We start from the raw sequence: 23,538 nt of genomic DNA, 5'->3' as shown, positions 1-23,538 counted from the left end.
ACTGTGTCAGATTGCTGCTTATACACCACTTTGTATGTCTGCTGGTGTTAGCGCACGCATGTGTGTTTTGTGTGTGTGTTGAGTTAGGCAGCAGTTGAGGCACTCATCTTTTGTTCCTCTTTTAAAGTATTAAGACCAATAACTAGTTATATTATTTTTAATGGATGTTCGGGATTTTAAGGTTTTATATAATATATGTGCCTCTAGACCACAAAACCAGCCATAAGTAGCATGGGTAAATTGTCTCTTTAAGTTTGTAGCAGTAGCCAACAAAACATTGTTTGGGTCAAATTATCGATTTTTCTTTTTTAAAGGATATTAAATAAAGATCATGTTCCATGAAGATATTTTGTAAATCTCCTACCGTAAATATATCAACACTTAATTTTTGCTTATTAATATGCATGGCTAAGAACTTCATTTGGACAACTTTAAAGGCGATTTTCTCAGTATTTAGTTTTTGCACCCTCAGATTCTAGATTTTTTAAATAGTTGTATCTCTGCCAAATATTGTATTATCCTAACAAACCATACATCAATGGAAAGCTTATTTATAAATCTTATGACTGGTTTTGTAGTCCAGGATCACATTATATTATATTATATGTGACCCCAGACCACAAAACCAGTCTTAAGTAGCATTAGTATGTTCGTAGCAATAGTCAAAAATACATTATATGGGTCAAAATTAGTTTTTTCTTTTATGCCAAAATTATTAGGATATTAAGTAAAAATCATGTTCCATGAAGATATTTTGTAAATTTCCTACTGCAAATACATCAAAACTTAGTTTTTGATTAGTAATATGCATTGCTAAGAACTTCATTTGGACAACTTTAAAGGTGATTTTCTCAATATTTAGTTTTTTTTTGCACCCTCAGATTCCAGATAAAAAATTGACCCTTATGACTGGTTTTGTGGTCCAGGGTCACATATTATATTATATTATATTGTATTATATTATATTATATTATATTTTGTATTATATATGTTTTTAAGTTGTATTATATGTTTTATTTTTTCACAATACTGTTTAAAAGTCACAAAAACATTTGTTTTAGAAAGTATCAACTTGAGATTTCCAAACATCTGCAAATATCATAATTCAGAGAGATTTTTCTATGAACAAAGACTCCTACAACAGATGGTATGACCCAAATGCATGAAATATTGATTACAGTTGAAATTCATGTATTATATGAGAAATCAGATGTGTTAAGTATTCCTAAGAAGACGATGCTCATAAAAACCCTGGTGAATTTTTTGATCTTTCACTCGTAATTTGTGAAACGGAAAGAGTAAACCTTTATTATTTAAAGCTAGATTTAAAGCATTAATAGACAGTGTTAACTCAGATTGGAGAATGATGTGATTGACCATGCTCAGCCATTTCGTTTTGTGGGGCAGGGGGCATGCAGCCAGCTTGTCCCGGCTGCCCCGTTCCCTGTTCAGCCATTGACTTTCAGCATGACCCTCATTAGCGTTGGCCCTGTCTGCTGTGGAGACCCTGCAGTATGGCTGGAGGAGAGGCAGAGGAGGCCCAATGGAGCCCTGCATTACATGCCCTTCAGACAGACTACCACATGTGTCCTCATACCACATCAGCACATCTCTCCCTCTCACTTTTTGTCTATTTTCACACCTTTCAGCATCAAAACACATGGCCTTAATACACAGAGCGCAATGTAACACATTTGCAAACATCCTCTACTTTCCTGCCCTTGACGATAAGAAGCGTGCTACGTGTCACATCTCTCTTAGTATTTATTGTTTTTCGCCTCTATGTCTTTCTACAGTAGTGGAGCACTTTACGTTTAACCCTGTGGCTTTGACCCGTTAATCAGTCCTCACAAAAGGCAGTCTGACTGGCTCTAATTTGAAGCAAAAGCCAATTACGCTCTTTTTCCGGAACAATAAAGTTCTTCCCACGCAAGGTCAGAGTCCCTCTGCCCATCCACATCAGCAGCAGTAGCGCTGTTAACAAACATCTGTCCAGCAGACTGGGCCGAGGGCTTCCTTCTCATTTAACAAGCACACAAACTCAAGTCACTCACACGTACGTTCACTTACTACCTATAGAGTTAAAAAAGAATAGCGATTGTGTTTTTTGCTTTGCAGGACAAAGGCTTTCTGTTTACCAGGCTGGCGAACTGCACTATCACTGTGTGAACCTAATCAGCCTGCCATTTCCGCCGTCCGTGTGCCGGCGCTTGCCCCAGGTCTCCCGCAGAAGAATGACCCTTTTGTGCGGCACTAATGTGCAAGCGTTTAACTTTGGTACCGGAGAGCATTTTAGTGTTTATATCTCCTGATACATGTAGACACAAAGCGCTTTGTCTGGGCTCAGGTTTTTCTATGTGAGTGGCTGAGGTGGGGCAGGCCACTAATGCTGGTGCCACTTTTTCCATTTCAGACAAATGGAGTCCTTATGTAGCCCAGTAAGGAAAGGAAATGAGAGCAGAGAGAGGGCAAACACGCTCGGGTACATACGCGTTCAAAAAAACCTCTATGCTTTTTTTGGGTTGAAAATACAACGACTGAGGCTGTAAAAACATATGAATAATAGCACTGGGCCGCTATTTTTAGGGGAGACTGAAAAAATTTGGCTTAAATGCTGGCATTGTAGTTTAGGGTTTGGCTTATGCGTGTAAAATCATAAAGTGAGGAAAATATAGTACCGCTTAGTCTGATCTTAATTTCATTCATTAAAGTGTGATATTTTATCACTGAAACTTGTAAGTTATTTTCTAAACTCTTTTGTTTAACATGGTACATTGAGACGTAGTTTTACTGACTTTTCATAGAGCATATAAACTAGAAAATATATATAGTGTATGGCTGTTACCTATAAAATCAACATCAGAATAAAAAGGGGAACTGCGTATAATGCAGTGAAATCATAACACAGCTAGAACAGTGTTATTTTAGTACTGTTTACGTAGCATTATAGTTTTTATTAATATTTTAAAAATTCAGTATTTTGTAAAAAACTTAATTTTGCACTTTTGTGTGGTTTTGTAATTTTTAGTTTTTGTTTTTAAAATCTTTAAAGTTAGTTAAAGTATTTACAGTTGGTTAATTTACTTCTTCAACTTAACCATATTTCAAGCAGTTGAGTTAAGTTTTTAGTTTCATTTGAATATTTATATTTCATTTCAGCTTTATTCGAATAACCCAAATATTTGAATATGCGATTATGCAGATCTCTGCTGTCTCTAATCACTGTCTTTATTTTCTGCACTGATTTATGATCTGGTTTTAACATTTATGTCGTTGGTCTGTTGTGATTCCTCTTTCTTAATGTGAGAGACAAAAGACAATATAAGCATTTACCTGCTCGCTAATCAATATTTGCCTGAGGGAAAGCAGACGTGCATACAGCTGTCTTCTCACTAGAGAGCTGAAAGGAAGTGTGATTGTTTTAAGCGTGCGTGAATAATACAGGGCGCTAAAACAAATGTCGATATACAATGTTGTACGATTTGACATTCTAACCCAGGATTGTGTACTTTAATTGTTTCTTTTGATCTAACACTGCTTTGTGTTTTTTGAATGGCGCCGTTATTGCTTTTTTTTCTTTCGTCTGGGTGGTGTGTGGGTGTTTGTGATCTGCTGAAATAAAAATCATTCTCAATAGGTTATGACAGACGGTCTGTCTCAGAACTGAAATCTAAACCTCTCCCATACAATTTCTCCGCTCTGTTCTGATAAGTGATTGACATGTAGCACTTCAGCATGCTGAATGCGTACCGCTGGAAGGTTTCTGATATTAGCGAGCACGTTGACCGCGAGCCAGTGAAAATAAGCAGAAGAACGTGAGTTCTTTTTGTCAGGCTTCCTGTCTTAATGAGTGTCTTTGATAGGAAACTCGACTACCTTGAGTTTGCGTAACTTTAGGGGAACGTGCGTCGCGCCATCGAAGGGGGAAGTTCAGGTGTCTGCGTAGCGACACGAAAAGGCGCCAATTAAAGTCAGAGAGGCTTACCAGAGGGAGCGAGGGGAAGGAAATCAGATCTTAGAAGCAGCTAGGCTTCAGTCTGCAAATTTTGTGTGATGAGTGGAAAGACGAGCGGCTCCAAGTCTCTTGTATGCGTGCCATTGCTGTGTGGTTTTTCGGGGCTGCTGTCTCTCCCTGGATCCAGGCTTTGATATACAGTTAGACCTTTGATGGAGCTTCTATGCCGGGATGGAAAGGGAAAAAGCAATGCAAGGGAGAGAAGAAAAGAGAGAATAAAGGCTTTGAATGGTGTCTGGCTTTGGATGTTAACGCCTTGTGGGTTGTCTCCCTCCTTACAGCAACTCTACGCCGCCCAGCTGGCCAGCATGCAGGTCTCTCCAGGAGCCAAGATGCCTCCGCTGCCCCAGCCCCCCAATTCTACTGGGCCGATCTCCCCGTCTGGCTTGAAGAATGAAAAGAGGGCCTCAACCCCCCTGGCTCAAGTCAAGGTACGATTCCGGCCCGGTCTGGAGTGCTACTTGACCTAGTCTTCCCCACTTCCTCGTTCACTAAATCAGCTGTGGTAGGTACGGCAGCGAGCGCTTGCCGTCGGTTCTCCTCTCGCTCCGAGCCCATCAATCTGGGCTGCTTTTACAAGGCACCCGCTCTCTCAAGCAGAACTCTGTGGACAGGGTTGCTATGGCTTTCCCTGCTCCTGGAGAGCAATTTTTGGAACACACGGTTTCTCATGACAGAGACTGGCCCACGTTTTCCTGCGCGTTACATTTAACTTGGACCGAGCTGAGGTTATGACATCAGAGGCACATAATCTAAATATATTGATGAGGCTACAATGATGTGATGACTGTCTTTTGTTTCTTTTATAAGATCAACACTCCAAGCATATAGCGCTTTTCCATCAGTCTTCGCTGATATACATCATCGTTTTGCTTTTTTGTGCTGCGGCTGTAACCTAAAACACTTGCACATTTGGAAAAGTTTAGTTTAATATCACAATTGAACGGGGGTAAATCATTGAGCCGAACAGTAGTGTGTGCGTAGCGCCCGTAATCCTCTTCAGTCGCTCAGCTAAGCTGCTCCTCCAGGGCTTTTGGAGCTCTGCCCTTGGAGAGAGCCGCCACATATCAACATCTCAGAGCATACGGTAAGATCATTGGCAATTACACTGAGCCACAATTCAGAGTCGGACGGGCATTTTTAAGCACTCTGCTTCACTTTATTTAGTGAAGACACGTGTTGTATGAGATACGCTATCTTAATATTGATCAAAGATGTTACGTGATTTTTGCCCCGTTAACTCCATATGTAGATACGCTGTGCTTAATTAACTAGCAATCTGTTTGTTTATCTAGTTGATGCGTAATTGAACGACAAACTGTTATTGGCAGTCAGATTTGTAAAGAGCTGGGGGCAGTCTCTGTATGTGGCCCATCTGTTTGGACAGTACAACACTGCCAGTGAAATCATTTTCTAGCCTACACAAGATGCATTAATATGATGAGATGCTGTTTTAAAGTTGTTCGGGATTGATGATGCAGTTATAATTGTAAATTAAATAAAATACAGTTATAATTGTTAGAATGGTCACGGATCAGCGATCTCCACGTAAAACTGATCGCGCAGACAAAACTGTAAGTCGACTTGAAACTTGGAGGGATGGTAGTACTCACACCGCCGACAACGTGACCCAGGCTCACCCCGATCGGCCTGACGGGAGCGCTACAGTGATCAAAAGTACAATATAAAACGCTGGATAAAACAATTGTGAGTAGCTAAATTTGTGGGTATTTCGCGTTTTACGAAAAAAAACTACTTTTGCGAACTAGTCCTAGGTTTTTCGCCTGATTGAAATCAGTGCAGAAAGATTCTCTGGAGAGTGAAATATTCGTAGTTATAAAAAAAAGTTGAACTTTCGACTCACCGTAGCAAATGGCACCAAAACGTTCGAAAGGGGAAGGGCATTTAGTAAAATGCTTATAACTCCTGAACGGAATGAGATATCTCCGCCAAACTCAGAACACTTATGTAAGAGCTCAATCTGAGGCCACAGGGAAAAAATCATTGAGCTTGACCACTTGGTGGCACTATAAGAGGAAAAAAACAGTAAAAATGGCTATAAATGTACAACAATTCGTCCAATCATGTAAATGGGTGTACACGGTCTTGGTTCCACAAGTGTCAACCAAAAACATTTGCATATCTCGAAAAACATAACCACCATTGGCCAACGAAGTTAGAGCACCTGTTAGACAAGGTTAACGGTGGTCGATCGGAACGAAACTTGGTGAGCCTGTTCAAGTCACGGCCCCAAAGGTCTGAGAGAAATTTGAAATTCAACTGGGGGGTGATATCGCATTTTTCAAAGGCGCAAACAGTTGTACATTGTGTGGTTTTTCGCACATATGCGCGATATTCGTTTCATTCGATAGAGCTCCTCATTCCGGACAACTTTGCCTCTAGAACCACCAGTGTCAATCAAATCATTTGTTAAATGTTTGAGAAATTGTAAAAAAAAATTACTTTTCCGAATTAGTCCTAGGTTTTTCACTGGACTCTCTACGCCAATAATTATCGAAAAAATGTTGACATTTACCCTTTGGGAAGCTATAATGGGGTTGTTTAGAATGAGGGCCTGTCTGAATTTACACAAAATCCTATAAAGCCTAAAGGAAAACTCAAAACTTCATGAAACCTGCTGAGCACATGCGACAGGTGATTCTGAACAAGCATGCATTTATTTGATCAAAAATACAGTAAAACAGTAATTTGGTGAAATATTATTGCAATAAAAAAAATAAATAAAATAATAAAATAAAATCTATGTTTGTCCCTACATCTAAAAATTAGAGCTGTTCTTCCTATAGGGACCACATTTGGTCACCACAAAGACGACAGAACACACACACTTAATTGTAATACGTTCAGCCACAACAGCAACAAGCTCTCTAGTCTGATTGCATTTGTTTGAAACAGGATGTATTAGCTGTTAACCGTTTCTCTCAGGCATGAGAGCAGGTGAGAAGATAAAGATGTGTGCTCAGACAGAGAGGGTTTTAATTAACCTGAACAAAGCCTAGCCCTCTCTGCACCAAGGAGCTACAGCATGGCACAGAGCCTGGCTATGAATACAGAGCCCATGTCTTGGAGGAGTCGGACTAATTAGTCTACAGTAATAGCCTCTGGTGCATTGTCTTTTATGTAAGGTGGAAAGCATCTCTCTATAGGGCGTCCCTGTTTTAACAGAAGCTTTGTGTCTTTTATGTACAGGAGGAAGGAACGCAGCCTCTCAACCTCTCTGCCCGGCCCAAGACAGCTGAGCCCGTCAAATCCCCCACATCCCCGACACAGAGCCTCTTTCCAGGCAACAAGAGCAGCCCGAACAGCCTGTCCAAAAGCGGAGGCATCCCCAGCCCCATCGGAGGAATGGGCCGTGGCTCGTCTCTGGGTAAAACTTCAGATTTAGAGTTCTGTGTAGTGAAATCTTTTATAATTATTAACATCCTCACAGCTGAGAGGCTAATTGTATATTTCTGATACTTTGTAGTGTGGAATCAGAGAGTGAACTTGACACACTCCCAACTCATAATCTCTTTTAGACCCTGCCATTTAAACACAGGATGGCGTTGCTGTATATTTGTTTTCAAAGCTTGTAGTTCATCTCTCATATTAAGAATTTTTTTTTTTTTTTTTTTTTTTTGTTGGAAGCTGCTACTAACAGTTACTAAAAACAGTCTTTCATTAAAACGACACTGTGTTGTTGAGCAGTGCTCATTTCCCTCCTCCTCTTGGAGCTGGGCTTTGAACACAGGCTTGGTGTTTGTTTTTCTACTATTTCCGAGATTTAACTGCCATCCCGCCTCACCTCACTTTGATCCACTAATTACAGAAAGGCGACACACACTGAGATTGCTCCCTTAGTTTCCTGCTCCCCCCCACACATGGAGTCGGCCACACTTACAGTGCACACATGCAGACTGTGCTCACAAGACCTCCTATATTGTGTTTCACAATACGGCCCTAAGCATATGTGTATTTGTGATTTGTTTTTGCAGACATCCTGTCCAGCCTGAACTCAACAGCACTGTTTGGAGATCAGGATGCAGTGATGAAGGCCATCCAGGAAGCGAGGAAGATGAGGGAGCAGATTCAGAGAGAGCAGCTTCAGCATCATCAGCAGGGAATGGAGGCCAAGTTGTCTGCCCTCACCAGCATGGGCCTGAACAACTGCAGGGCTGATAAGGTGAGCGTGTTTGACTCCTGTAAAAAGTGTTCGGTTACTGCAGGGAATTTGGATTATCGAATCGAGTTCGCAAATGGCAAGTGCTTAAATCAGGCGAGAACTTTTTTTATTTTATTAAAAATGATTAACATTTTATTTCATTTAATTTATTTTATTTTTATTTTAACAATAAAAAAAAATCATAAACATACCCCCCCATCAACAACACAGAGTGGATCTAGAAATAGTAAACACATCTACAGTTGCATGCAAAAGTTTGGGAACCCTTTGCAGAATCTGTGAAAATGTGAATAGCTTAAAAAATAAGAGAGATCATACAAAATGCATGTTATTTTATATTTAGTACTGTCCTGATTAAGATATTTTACATAAAGGATGTTTACATATAGTCCACAAAAAAAAAAAAAAAGCTGAAATTATTAAAATAACCCCCTTCAAAATTTTGGGAACCCTTGGTTCTTTATACTGTGTGTGGTTACCTGTTTGATCTACGACTGTTTTGTTTTGTTATGGTTGTTCTTGAGTCCCTTCTGAACAGTTAAACTGAGCACTGTTCTTCAGAAAGATTCTTTAGTTTTCCAGCATCTTTTGCATAACTGAACCCTTTCCAGCATGATTTTGAGATCCATCTTTTCACACTGAGGACAACTGAAGGATTCAGACACAACTATTAAAAAAGGTTCAAACATTCACTGATACTTCAGAAGGAAACGCAATGCATTAAGAGTCAGGGGTGAAAACTTTTGAACAGGATAAAGATGTCCAAATTTTTCTTATTTTGTTTAAATATAATTTTTTATCAATTTAGTACTGCCCTTCAGAAGCAATAGAAGATACTTGCATGTTTCCCAGAAGTACAATTTACTTTAATCTTCAAATTCAAAAAGTTTTCACCCCCTGGCTCTTAATGCATCATGTTTCCTTCTGGAAAATTTTCGGCACGAACAATTACTAATTGGATTAGTAATTTGAAAAAAATTCTATGTGGGGCGCTTTTTGATTAAGGCGTAGTTTAAGAAATATGTTGCTTTTTATTTTATTGATACCTGTGAAACGTGTCGAGTTCCTACACGGAATGCTGCAGGCTTTATGGAATCAGTTCGCAAATATCAACATTATAAAACTACTTAAATCAGGCTATAACTTTTTCTTTTATTACATTTTTTTTTTTTTACATTTTAATAAAAATATTTTATAACCTTACCCTCTATCAACAACACAGAGTCTTGCAGTTTTTTCTCAAATAACTTTTTTTAAGTTTACTTGTCAAACCATTCAGTTGAAGTCTTTTATTTATATCTATCTGCACACACACACACACACATGAAAATAAGAAAATGAAATTTAGCAACAAAAAAAAATGCACTTAATTTATACACTGACAATAAATAAATAAATGTATTTATTTAATTAATTAAGTTAGAAAATTGATCAATTAGTAATTAGATTTTCATTGCATATGGGGCCCTTTTTGTTAAAGGTGTACTTTTAAGAAAATGTGTTGCTGTCAGAATACAACAAAATCATTCTTGCATGTGAATCATCAAAGTAATGAGATTACCTCCAAACCCAGTTTTATTCATGCAATTTGTAATCAATACCGGATTCCGTAGCAGAAGTAATATGCCCAACACAACCGACTCTTGTTCCTGCCCCTCTCGCCTTAGGGCACAACAACAGCCAAAACTCAAGGACTTGAGCCCACAGTGTTTTTTCAGACATGATCTTTAAAACCAATCAAGGTCTTTGAAGCATGTCCAGAGGAGTGCCTTTGATTGACATTGGCAGGGTAGATGGTGGATGAGTGTGTGTGTGTTTGCATTTGTGAGCGAGGAGGACCATCGCGGTCCTCTGGTGCCTGGCCTGTGCGGGTTCAAACTGTGATGTCTCTGCCCAATTAAAGCATACAGGCAGCCCTCTTCAGCCCCTGGTGTGGGACAGGCCCACTTTGTACCGGGAGCAGGCATTCTCTCAGGGATTCCTTTTAAAAATATCTTCAATCAATGAGTCAATCAAGGAGTAGAAAAACAGACACCACTACCATCTGATTGATGCCATATTGCCAGTTGGCTGTGAGACGCAGGCAGGAACTGGGAGTGGAGGCTCATTAATTTTTCAGCACCTGATTACTTTCAACCAGCATCTTAAAGTAGGTCAATGTATATGTAAAAAAGTAGAGGGACTATTTTCAATCAACTTAGAAGTCAGGGCGAAAGACATGCCCCGATGTGGGTGGCATCGTAGGAAACTCCGAAACCCAAGCGCGCCCTCGATAAAGCCAGAGATCCCGTTTTTATATTATCGCTGCTTCTCACAGCAATCTACAGTACCTCTTTACTGCTCAGCGAGGCATTGTGGGGGTCATAATCCTGTTTTCTCAAACACAATGCCCAACTCTAAGCCATTATAAACGGAGATATCACCTAAGCTAGTGCATTACGCGCCATTCTTTTGAGATTTTACGCTCTTTGTTCGTGTTCTTTGGAGGTGGATGTGGTATGTGAACATGCAGCCATCACCTGTGGCTGTCTCCCTCCCTCCCTGTTTTCCCATTTTACCTTCACCAGCCTCAACTCATCCTCTCCTTCCCTCTTTACCTCCCAAAATTGCTCTGGGGTTAGCTCATGGTCAGCCAAACGCGAGAATATGCCGCTACACGACATGAATGTTGCTCCGACAATGGCTGAAAAGGCACGTTTGTCAACAGGCAGCACACACCTACTGCTGCATTGTTCTTAGCAGGCTGAGCTTAACGCTTTTTTTTCTCCTTCTCTTTTGTCTGGCTTGGGTTTTGTCTTCGCGTGAGTGTAAGGCCCTGCCTTTTCACAAGGATATTTAGGCATCTCGGCTCAGGTGAGCTTTGTGTGTTTTTCCAAGTGGGGAGGAAATCGGTTCTGTTGCTCTCCACCTTCTTCCCCCCTCCCAGAGAAAACGACATTAAGCTTGTGGCTAAATGTGTTTTCCCTAAAGGACTTTGATGTAAGGGCAAGGTAATTCTGGGCAGCCAGCGGCGCAAAGAAAGGGGCAGAGGAGAGAACGACAAATAATAATTAGGTGCTCTATCAGTGTGAAAATATGACTGGTATGTTTGGGTTATCATTGTTGCTATAGGTTACAGAGCACATCACAAAGACTCCCTCGTTTTTTGAACTATCATTGCAAAGACTTTCTCTTTCTTTATGCCTTTTTTTCTCCTTCGGACTCAGTTGCTTCCATATCTGAGTATGTAAGTTTATGACCTTAAAATACGATGGAAGAAAACGGCAGGCCTCTTTTGTACTGCAGTCTCGCTCAGAAGCTTGTCTGCATCTGATGATATCATAAAGGCAGCTTCACCTCAGTCTGTTGCTAAGCCAAACAGACGTATTGATGTCGCAAACAACCAGAGGCCAAACAGAAGCTGTATTTCCCTCGTCATATGTTCCATATGTCTCTGAAGTTCAAACGAATGAAACTGAGCAGACATTCATATGAAGAATATTCCTCGTTTTTCAGTTTTGTTAGTAGGGCTGATTTAAAATTGTATTCAAATGAATGACATGATATTCTGAATTATTTAATCAAAATAGTATTTGCTGATAAAGCAATCATTTTAAACGATCATTTTGGGTTTTATTTATTTATTTATTTTTTCTTGTTACTTACACTCTAAAAAATGCTGGGTTAAAAACAACCCAACTTGGGTTATTTGGCAACCCAGTGCTGGCTAAATATTGGACAGAGCACATGCTGGGTTATTTTGACCCAGCTGGTTGGGTTAAATGTTTTTACCAAACATGCTGGGTTATTTTATTTAAGTCAAATTTAAGTGTTTAAAAATTATTATATTGCTGGCTTAAAATAGATTGGAACTTATAAGAACACAGACAGAGGCAACAGCAATAAAGATGAACATTTATTATTAATCAAGAACACATGGACAAATTGAATTTATTTGGGTGAATAGAGCATATTTTACAATATTACATACATTTAAACTCGTTTAACAGGCATTTTAGACATAAAAATCTAACATTTAAAAGTAGCATTTTAATTTTAGTGTATTCAACTGTTCTCTGTAATCACTTTTTACTGAAATAGCATTAATTCTCGTGCTGGTGTGTCGCAGAAATCTGAGCCGGTGAAGGGCTGCAGATGCAGAACGTGGCCTCGTGTCCCACTCCTTGCTGAAAGATGACGTGACTGACTCCAAAACCTATAAACAAACAGTAGTGACATTAGAGAACATATTTTAACATAAAATTAATTTAGACTCAGTACTATAATGAATAAAGTCCATTTATTTTATGCACGGCAAAAGGCGTTTCCATCCTGTGAAACAGCCACTGCTGACACAGCCGACTGACATTCCGTCCTTATGTTGCATTGCGTAAAATAATACAATTTTCAGCACAGTTAAGACTTTATAAATGAAATAAAATGTATACAAACCTTTATTTCGCTGAAGAAAAATCGGCAGCGCTGAGAATCGCTCTTTCTCTTGTAATTCATATTTTAATTATTTTAACTCTTTATCTTTCAGTTTTTTTTATCTCACCTTTCATCAGTTTTAGTTTAGTATTTTTTAACCTTTGGAAAATATATATTTAGCACACATTCTTCTCTCAGCTCCTCGCTTATCTTGCATAGTTAACGTATAGGTTGCAGGGCATGATTAATATTTTCTATTTTTCATTATCATTATTAATCATTAATTGACAGGACTAACTGTTTCATATCATCCTGGAATAGTTCATTGATACATAAAATCCAGTTACAAAGTTAAGGCCACAGTAATGCCCTCTAGCCATATGTTTCTGAGGGGACACTTTACATGTCATGGGAAGAGCTACTACAGCCATGTACAAAACGGTAATGAACCGCCCGCTGTATATCACCCAGCGCTGCCAGCAGTCAGACAGTTGGCCCGTGCCTGCTGCTCACGCCTGACGGACGAAAAAAAGGCCTCTAAGTGTTCTAGATAAAAGCTTTCACTTTGGTCAGTTTCAGAATATTAATATTTCAGCACATCGCCTCACCTGACATAAATACTGAACGCCCTTTAATAACTGCCTTCCAGTCTGCTGTTTGGAAGTTTATCATAGTGAAAGCTTATGTGCAAGATTCTGGAAAGGTAACATAAATGGGATTAAGGAGAGGTTAAAATCATCTACTAGGGCTGTTGGTGGGGGATATTAAATATTGATTTATCCCGGTGTAACGACTGAGCTGAAGAGTGAGGCTAAGTGCTGCTTACAGATGGATCAATTCATCTTTTAATACAAAGTGTGTCTGTAGAACACAATGGAATGACCCGCATCCCTTTTTCTCTCACCGAGAGACATTTCTCTCTCTCGGAGATGGAAGAGCCGTCTCCTTTGAGTCTTCTGTCTTTTAGGTGCATGTGTAAAATATTCATGTTTTAGCATTTACTTGCTTGTTTTCTATTTGTCTTTTTTCCCCCTTTGATGTCCCGTCAGTAAAAGAAAGCTTTTATGGGACCTCCAACATTTGTTTGTTCTTTTTCAAATATTTATTAAAAGTATTATTGTCTACTGAGGACAATTATTCTGTTTTATTATTTATTATACATTTTTTCCCCCCTGGAACACACACTGCATTGTACATTTCTTGATCCGTTTTATCCACTAGTTTTAAACTACTTTGTTTGATTTTACATTTTCAAATTGAATTTCACAAGCCACCTAATGATGAGGTCCCACTCTGGAAAGAGCCCAGATTTTGATTTCAGATATTTCGCCCTTGCTAATAACCTACTTTTCGACAGATGTTGCAGTCCGACGGGGTCTGGCGAGGAGATAAAATATATTCTTGTGCTGACACTTCCCAAACTGGAATCAAAGGGTGAAAGGCCAGTGTATTAACCTATTGAGCATCCGCCGGCCTCCCTGCCCCCTCCTCTCACCTACATTATTGATGAGTGGAATATTCACTTTTCTCAAATCCCAGAGCACAGGGCCACAAACATTTAAATGGAGCTTTGCTCACTCTCCTCGAAATTCTCACCCCCTACTTTTAGACCCGAAGCCAATGTTTGCTCTCGTTCCCTCCCCGCGCGTGAGTGTTAGGGGCCTATTCACGCTTCCCTTTACAAAGACTTGGGGTATAATCTTGTCTGGTCTGCAGCCCTGGAAGCAATTTTCTACCCCTTTTTCTGCTGCTGTCTTGGAAATTGCCAGCATAGGTTATTTTTGGCCGCAAAGTAAATCCTGCCATACATGGCTTTGGCCGTCCAAAATTTGATTATATTCTGAACTCAAGCACTGCCCATAGCCGGCGAGTGCTATTGTTGAGTATTGCTTACATTAATTCTTTGTTCCATTTGTTTGGGTATATAAATAGCGCCTTTTTCTGCAATGCGTGAGGGTGGGCGAACGTCTTGGGCTAGTTCTAAAACAACGCTCTGCACTTACTCTTCCCTTAGGTAAGACATGCCTGAAGCTCAGCTGATTTTACATTGCGGTTGCGTAAAATCACACAAATGGCCAAAACAGGGCACTCATTCAAAAATGCAACGAGGCCCTATACTCCAGACCTGCGAGGCTCTGCTTACGCCAGATATCCCCCAACAAAGCCGCCGTAAAGAATAGGTTACAATGGGTCATTTATGTGCCACCATACTAGGACAGAACCCCTCCGAACAGGTGCATAAAGAACCCTCTGTCTCCCAGATCATGCGATTCAGAGTGTCCATTATTGTAAATAGATTACGTGATAAGAGCAGAGAAAGCAAGGTCCTTCTTAACAGATCCTTGAGGACCCAGTGAACAGTTCAGGGTCATTTAAAGCAGAAAACCCATAAAAAAAATCCAGATCCGATGATCTCAACACAGCAGGGTAGAAAAACAGCACTGCAGAGTTTCTTTTACAGCCGAGGGATGGACACGTATAAAATGCTTCATTTCCCCCTTGATGTCAAAAGGTCAGATGTTGTGGGTAAAATCTTAGTTTTATAAGTGAGCGAGTTGTCAGTTTAACAGTGTCAGTGTCACAGTTCTCATTTCAGTGTTTTCAGATTAATTGGCCAAAGTAAAATATATAGATGCATTTATATATATGTGTATATTAAAGATTGGATGCCCATCAGTGGAGGGGAGGTCGCAACCTCAAACGCACTCTGCCAGCAGCCGCTCTGGAAGCCTACAAGCATGGACTACTGCTCGGGTATAAAAACCGAGCGACCGCATGAAAGGAACTCTGGGCTCGGCGCACAACTGCATGTGCTTTAGACTAAACGTTTCAAAACTACCAACTACTGGAAAGCTGCACAATTATAAATAACATTGTGATTGGTTACTGCGGGAATTGAAAGCAGATGAGGGGCGAAACAGACGTGTGCTGCTGGGCCTTACTCTCAATACAGACGGCTGAAGCAACCTATACCGTGTATATACACAGTCAGAACTCATTGTAATAGGCTTTCAAAGCTTCCCTTTATTTGCTCTATCACTTGGATCTCTCAGCCAGGTGTGGAACTGACAGAACACGCTGTATTCTCAGCATTCAGAATCCAGGCAAGGACATGGAACAAACGGTTATTCACTTGACCATTGTGTTTTTTCTTTTCTTTTTTACCAGGTTATGATATTAGCCGCGTGCACCTGGGCGACAGTAAAGGCAGATTACTAAGTCGACACGCTTGCGCGGCCAAGGCCGCTCTTTGGTTGTCTGACAATTGCCGTTATCTGGCCCCGGCTGGAACAATTCAAGGCCATATGGCTGAAACCGGGCTATTTTTACCAGAGGAAAAGCGTCACTCTATGGCAGTGTGATGCGTAAGTACAGGGTAGACACCAGCACAATGCGCTCCTGCCCGAAATACACGAAATCTGCGGGCAGCGCTGCAGTCCTCAGGCACATGTTCTGCGGCCGGCCTGATTAAAGCCCTCTCCGCTGCGCTGACATGGGCTCCTCGCTCTGGCTCCCCTCCAGATGTTCAGAAGTTCCACCAGCCTTGCCATCGGCCCTTCTGTGTTATTACTTCACCATGCAACCCTCCTCCGTCGAAACAAAATGCATTCTGTAACCGAATTTGAGGATGGAGGGGAAAAAAAGGATAGTGGAGGGGAGATTATTGTGGGTGTCTTTTTCCACTTCAGCTTAGGACTGTGTGGTTATAATTTTAGATGTGGGAATGAAGGGCTGCATGCTGAACTCATTTGAGGGAAGGGCCAGCCGTGCGCCAGAGAGGTCGTGGTTAGCATGGGAGGGGCACAACGTGTACCATGACATCTTTTCTTTTTTGCATTGTTTCCGTTTTTTTCGTTTCCCTAACCGCCCTTTCTCCTTCTCTCTGTACTTGCGGAGACGCTGAGCTCTTGCCATCTCGCTGCCGTAATGCACATTATAAATATCCTTTATAGCACAATGGTCGCAGAGATCCGCGGGTGAGCGTTTGCCTGGCTGGACCGTCCTTTTTCAGGATGGTACACACCCTTTACTGCTCTTTCGTGGCAAAGTGATCAGTAAAAATTTAATGACACCATAAAATAATAAAAATGCCACTGATTTATCACAGCACTTGATGCAGACAGTAGTAAAGGCGCTGTAGACCGAATTCTTTTTCGAGTCTTCAAACAAAAAGCCTGATGTTATGCATATAAATTATTTCTCTCGATAATGCCGTGAGATAAATTACGCAAGTTACAACCAATAAGTATATAAAACATAGTATATTAAATTTTATGGAATTTCATTGTGCGATGTTTGAAGGTGTGCGCATCGGTTTTTATGTTCGTATTCACTTTCTCAATTACAGCCTCCTTAATGTGCACTGTAAACACTGTAGCTATCTCAAGTGGATATCAGCACTTCCTAGGCATGAATGAACTCTCTACCTCACTCCATTAAGTTAGACCCGATACATTGAAGTGTCTAATCTTGTTTTCACGTACAATAGCTCCCGTCTGGCTCATTCTTTAATTATTGTTCTGGAAAATGAGAGTTTAGCGCCTAAAGCGTTTTTAATGAAACTCAGTGATTGATTGCCCCTTGTTCGCCAAACTGATGTTTAATGATCATGACTTTATAAAAGGAGTTGATTGATCAGAGAGAGCCAACAGAGTGGGGAGGAGGGGACGACACAAGCGAGTCATTTATAAACCCCCTCCTCACACACACGCTCTGCAGTTGTTGGGCCCTTCCCCAGTGGACAGTCCACGGCGCATCGGCCATCGCTCGTGCGACTAATCGCACATCAGTCAATTTGTCATTGGGTGCTGCGCCTCTTTCATTAAGTGCAATAATGCGGTCTGGTGATGAATACAGCAGCGTAGGAGGCTTCACACGGAGCGTGGCACACCGAGCTAGCGCTCCAACTTATCTTTACAAAGCCGCCTGAGCCCAGCGGGAACCGCTACATATGTCATAATTAGAAAACACTTAAATAAGCAAGGCAGAGTCAAGACAGGCAGCTCTTAATGACAGGCCATAAGCAGGTAGTGGTTAATTGTACATCAGAATCACTCAGATGGCCATAAATAATGATTGTTCCATCAAGCGTGGTGGTGGGAAATTGCGGTAGTCTCTCTCTACAGCTCTTCTTTCTGTCCCTCTGATGCTTGTGTCATGTTTTTTGAGTAATAGTAATAGTTTTCAGAAGAAAAAAACTGGTAACTGATACTTTTATTTATTTTTGGGCAAGTGGCTGTTAATAAAAGGTCGTTTTTTTGCTTACAGCAATTTGTATTGTTTTAAGCACAACATTATTTGAGACCAATAAATTTGTATATTACCATTCAAAGATTTGGGGTTGGTAAGATGTTTTTAAATGTTTCTAAACTAAATCTCTTAAGGCGAGACACTGCAGGTGAATAGGGTCACTGAAGTGGAGATTTATGGCTCAGTGTAGAAGAAAAAGCTTGCTTTGGGAAAAACGGCCTATTGTAATTGAAATCTGTTGACACAAATAGATGAAGTGCTATAAAAGAAACATGTAAACAATGTCTTTAGGATGCTTTCTTTCCACTAGTCTGAAAAAACACTTTATGAAAAACTAAAAAGCACAAAATTTTGAATTTGACGGGTGCATGAAAAAACTGTGGTTTTGCCTGCAGTGTCTTCCCTTAAGCTCACTAAGGCTGCATTTATTTGGCCAAAAATACAGTAATATTGTGAAATATTTGTACAATTTAAAACCATTATTTTGTATTTTAATATATTTTAAATCGCAATTTTAATCCTGTGATGACAAAGCTGAATTTTCAGAAGTCATTACTTAAGTCTTCAGTAGCACATGACCCTTCAGAAGTCACGCTAATATTCTTCTTTGGTGCTCATAAAAACATTTCTTATAATTATCAATGTTCTATTTCATAGAGAATCATTTTTTGTGACTCTGTAAATTTACTGTCACTTTTGATCAGTTCAGTGTGCTAATGTGCTAAAAGTATTAATTTCTTTAAAAAAAAATCTTACTGGCCCCAAACTTTTAAATGCTATCATATATATCTATATTTCTTTTAATTATATATGAAAATAATTTTAAAAATCTATAATGGGCCTAACCGACATAGAAAAACTACATATTTGCACTGAAAAGAATGGCAGTTACATAATTAAATATTTACAGGGCTAGTTAAGTGTATTTAGAACCTTTTAAACTTGATTGCAGGTGGTTAGTGAATGTGACTCAGGCTTAATGCTGAAATACCACACACAAACGTGCCTGAACTGTTTAGTGAATTTGCCCCTCAGTGATAATAAAGTCTGTTTGAAGTGACAACAGCAATAAGCACAGAATCATTCCAAGTAATCCACTATTGTCATGAGCTATTGACAAGTTGAGCCAGAGTGATAATCTTTTGCCATGTGAAGCGCTTCCATGCTCCACGGGCTCCCCAGTGGCAAAAAGAACAGAAAACAAACAAACGAGCAAAACGGCCAAAGCAGCGCGGCTGAAAGATTAATGTGTACGTTGGTATCTGTGTCTGCGTCTGTGGCAGGGGAGCTGTTAGCATTGTGTTGGGAGGCCGCCCGAGTGTCTGTTCAAACCGTGTGTGATAGGCATTCTCTAAAGAAAAGACAATTCAAGCACACCTTTTGCCTGAGATTGAATGCACACCCTGGGAGAAGAACAAACGCTCTGGGGCCGACTCACCGTAACTCGCTTCGCTTTTAGCATCTTCCTGCCCGGTTCGGAAGGGGTGGGGGGGGGATTACTTGTATCATGCCGAGTCAAAGTGTCCATCTCCTCCTCGAGTCTTTAGAGAGAGCGAGACGGGCCTCCGCTAATGCCCTGCTGCACTCACGGCAGAACTAGGTCATTTAACAATGGGCCCGAGCAGCGGTCGGCCCTCTTCCTCTGCATAATACATTAAGTCTAATGTGCTGCAACCATTCAGGAGGGCCCCCCAAAAGCTGTTATTTTATTCTGTAAATGCACACGGACATGACATGTAATATTGTCGCACGGGCGAGGAATGACAGGGGTTTATTGTGCATCAAGTGCGACATGATGCCAAGTTTAATCTGAACAGAAAGCAACACGACAAAAGGGAAAACACGGCATGTTCCTCCGAGCATGAGCCTTGAATAAATGATAGACAGGGAGCTCAGGGCAGCAGAGACAGGGGCATGTACTGCAAAGATTAGAGAGCGCAAAAGAAAAAAATAAGCTGAACATTTCACTCGAGGTCCCAGGCTGCATTGTGTGCTCAGGATCTTTCAGTGTGTTGTTTCTAAATCCTTTTTAGTAGAGTGTTCCACACTCTTATCGGTACAAGTCCCTGCAGATGAAGACAGTAAGAGACTACAGCTGTGATAAAGACGACCTGACTTGGGCCCGTCAAAATGCATGCGAAGAGCATGCGTGTCCTGCAGGGTCGTGCGCCATTCAATATCGAATCCGAAGTGCCTTTTAAAATCTAATGAAATGTAAAGAAATGAATATAACTGCTAAAAATAAATAGGTATTTGCATAAAATATAATGGATCTATATTTGTGTGTCTGTGTAATATACCCATACATACACATCATTTTTTTTTTTACTTCAAATTAAAATATAATTATAATGAATGATTTAATTTTCTGGTAATTTCTGGAACACAACTTCCCAGATTGCTCTAATTTTTTCTTAAAGAAGAAGTTCACTTCCAGACCAAATATGGCCAGATAATTTACTCACCCTGTATGTCATCCAAAATGTTAATGTCTTTCTTTTTTTCAGTCATAAAGAAATTATGTGTTTTGAGGAAAGCATTTCAGAAATGTTCTCCATATAGTGGACTTCTATGGTGCCCGCGAGTTTGAACTTCCAAAATGTAGTTTAAATGCAGCCTCAAAGGGCTCTAAACGATCCGAGCCGAGGAAGAGGGGTCTTATCTAGCGAAATGATTGTTTATTTTATAAAACAAATTATAATTGATATACTTTTTAACCTCAAATGCTCGCCTTGTCTAGCTCTGCGATGTGCATGCGTAGTCTGTGTACCTCAGGTTCAATACAGTTAGTGTAGGTAGAAAAACTCCCATCTTATTTTTAAATGTATGCAAATTGTAAATAAAATAATAATAATAATAATAATGCTAGATAAGACCCTTCTTCCTCGGCTGGGATCGTTTAGAGCCCTTTGAAGCTGCATTTAAACTACATTTTGAAAGTTCAAACTCACAGGCACCATAGATGTCCACTATATATAGAACATTCCTGAAATGTTTTCCTCAAAAAACATAATTTCTTTACGACTGAAGAAAGAAAGACATGAACATCTTGGATGACAAGGGGGTAAGTGAATTATCTGTAAATTTTTGTTCCGGAATTGAACTTCTCCTTTAATCACACATTTTAATATGCAATGTCATACATAAGGACAAACGACTAAATATCCGTAGACAGGAAACTTTATCTGAACTTAATTTCTTAATTCTTTCATTTTTGCAGGAGAGGTCTCATTATGATAACCTGGGCCATCACCTGGGCAAACTAGGCGAGGATGGAAAGATTGGTCACAGAGTCATCGACCTTACCAGGCCAGAGGATTTCGAGGGTAAGTATCTATTTAAAAACGTGACACGAATTCTCTTTGTTGTGCTTTGTACCCTTGCAGAGCATTGCCATATGTCTACTGGTACTTGCTTCTTGTCTACAGTGAGGAATGAGGTCAGGTACAGTTCAGTCACATGATCAGATTGACTGGATTCCACGCTTGCTTGGCCAGTGTCAGGGAAAGTTGATGGGGGTAATGCAATGAGCACGGCTGTATTTAAAGTTTTCACAGCTAGTTCTTGATGACAAAGTGATGGGACAATGCTGGCCCTCCTCCAGGACCGGGCTCTGTTGCTACAGCTTATGTTTGATGTGCTGGGTGTGGAGGTGTAAATGCTGATAGAACTTACATGACAAGGCGTCAGCTCCTTTTGTCACCCTGTTCATAAACAGTACGCTTATATGCGTCAGTGTTTTTTCTGTATGAAATATTTGTAACAGTTCCCATGGAAATCTGCAGCCAATATATGGAGAAATAATAACATCTTTAATATGCACAGTGAACAAGCACAATAGATTATATATTTGTTTATTTAAGTTTTTTGTAAGATGATCAGCCTCGCATAACTCTGTTTGTTTATGAGCTTTCTAAAGCATAAATTATTTATTTTGGCTGGGTAGAAATCAAATCTGTAAATAGAGGTTTAGAGATGCAGTTTTTCTGGTCTGGCATGATCTGCTCTGACCAGACCAGAGCAGATTCCCGCCAAGAAGCCTGTCCCACCCCTCTCAGATCAGTGAGAAAGCTGGGTCCTCGTGTCCTCCGACACGGTGGGAACCCGTCTCCTGTGGGCTCTGGAGCGGCCAGGGGCAGGGTTGAGGGCACCCGGTCGCCCGAGTGATGCAGAGTTCCTTTAAAGTCCTAAGTGGAGGTGAAGGAACGGAGAACGTCCCGTCAGTTTACTCCCAGTATAGACAGGATTAGAAGGCCACAGAGGTTTCTCATCCCACTGGACAGGCGCCACTGTGAGTGCTCCGAGCCATCCCCATCTCTATCTTCCCGCAAACACATCGAGATGAAGGATGTGAACGGCATTTTATGATGATACGCCCCACATTAAATAGTCTCTTTTACAAGCAGAATGTGTTTACCCGTTGGGAAACATGGAGTGTTTACTTGTGTGTGTGTGTTTTTTGTGTTTAGAGGCTTTTTTGATAGACCAAGTCAAACAAATTCCATTCCTCTTCGTGAACATTTGAGGAATGTGAATGCTGTGTATGTGATAATGTACCTGTGCTTAAAAAAGGCAAGTTTACTTGCCACTAGTCTTTGTTTTATTACGCTGCTCTGTTCAGAAGCTTTGGGGCTTCGTCAGTATAAGCCAGCTTTTTATAATGCACTTTAAATGATTTATCAGCTAAGTAGGAAACTACCATTTGAGAATTAAATTTCTTGACGCTTTAACAGGGCAAACAGACTCGTACAGTAACCGCCACGGAGAGCAGAGGAAAATTACTGAGTAGGTCCGTAACGGCCGCATGCTTCCTTGTACGGAGGTCCTGCCTGCTGAAAAGACACGTTATACTGGAAAAGGCTCGGGGTGTAAAACAGCTCTCTGTCACTGCTGCAACTCGCAGAAAGCTTTAGGTTGCTTGAACTAATATTTGCGAAGCATGCAGCAACCAAATTAACAGCTGCCAAAGCTCTAACGAGAGAGAGGCCGTTGGAAAATAACGGCGGGGTATGGAAATAGATAGAATTTCCTTCATTTCGCAAAAAGCCACGAGCCACATGCATCAGCTCACCGCAAAGTCATTAGGTCTTTTTAAGCTCAGATGAAAAACATTAACTAATACCACAAAAGGCTTTAGTATGGCCCCTTTGTTCATTCACATATGGCGGCGTATGAGTTTTGTTTGCCGAACGGGTCGGGTCGTGCGTGTGTTTAAACTATCTCTGTCAGACAGGGGTCTTAGCAGAACAAAGGGTGTGTTGAAAGATTCCAGGGGCAGGAAGTCGAGGTACTATCAGAACACTTCTGAGACAATGCCGGCCAAAATGAACGTTGGCCAGGATTGATTAACTGCTTGACTTTGTAATCTCTAAGCTATGTTAATGCTGAATTATTTATGCATATGGTTAAACTGTGGCAAGGTTATCGCTGCATTATTATAGGGTAGCAATCTGAGGTTCGCTGCAGTCAAAGCAAACGAACCAAAAGCTCATTCAGACATATTTGTGTGTTAGACGATTGTTTTATAAAGGAGTATGATACACGGCACCATATTATGTCATAATAAGAACACGGAATATGCAAGAATCTACACTACTATTCAAAAATTTGAGGTTGGTAAGATTTATTTATATATTTAAAAAAAAAGAAGTCTTGTATGGCCACCAAGGCTGCATTTATT

General features: G+C 40.4%; 1 protein-coding gene across 15 annotated transcripts in view; it reads left to right on the top strand.

The window, feature by feature from the left end:
* Positions 1–23,538, top strand: part of sox6 (SRY-box transcription factor 6) — a 163,827-nt gene that overhangs the window by 128,139 nt on the left and 12,150 nt on the right. For all 15 annotated transcript variants that reach the window (XM_051115000.1, XM_051114999.1, XM_051115009.1 and 12 more), the window contains 4 exons: positions 4,297–4,446; positions 7,226–7,403; positions 8,011–8,198; positions 21,079–21,184. In XM_051115000.1, the coding sequence (XP_050970957.1) occupies positions 4,297–4,446; positions 7,226–7,403; positions 8,011–8,198; positions 21,079–21,184 (622 nt within the window). The remainder of the gene's footprint in view (positions 1–4,296; positions 4,447–7,225; positions 7,404–8,010; positions 8,199–21,078; positions 21,185–23,538) is intronic.

Source organism: Labeo rohita, chromosome 7 (assembly GCF_022985175.1).
Source record: "Labeo rohita strain BAU-BD-2019 chromosome 7, IGBB_LRoh.1.0, whole genome shotgun sequence".
Taxonomy (NCBI): Eukaryota; Metazoa; Chordata; class Actinopteri; order Cypriniformes; family Cyprinidae; genus Labeo; species Labeo rohita.
This window is presented reverse-complemented; position numbering and strand designations above follow the sequence as displayed.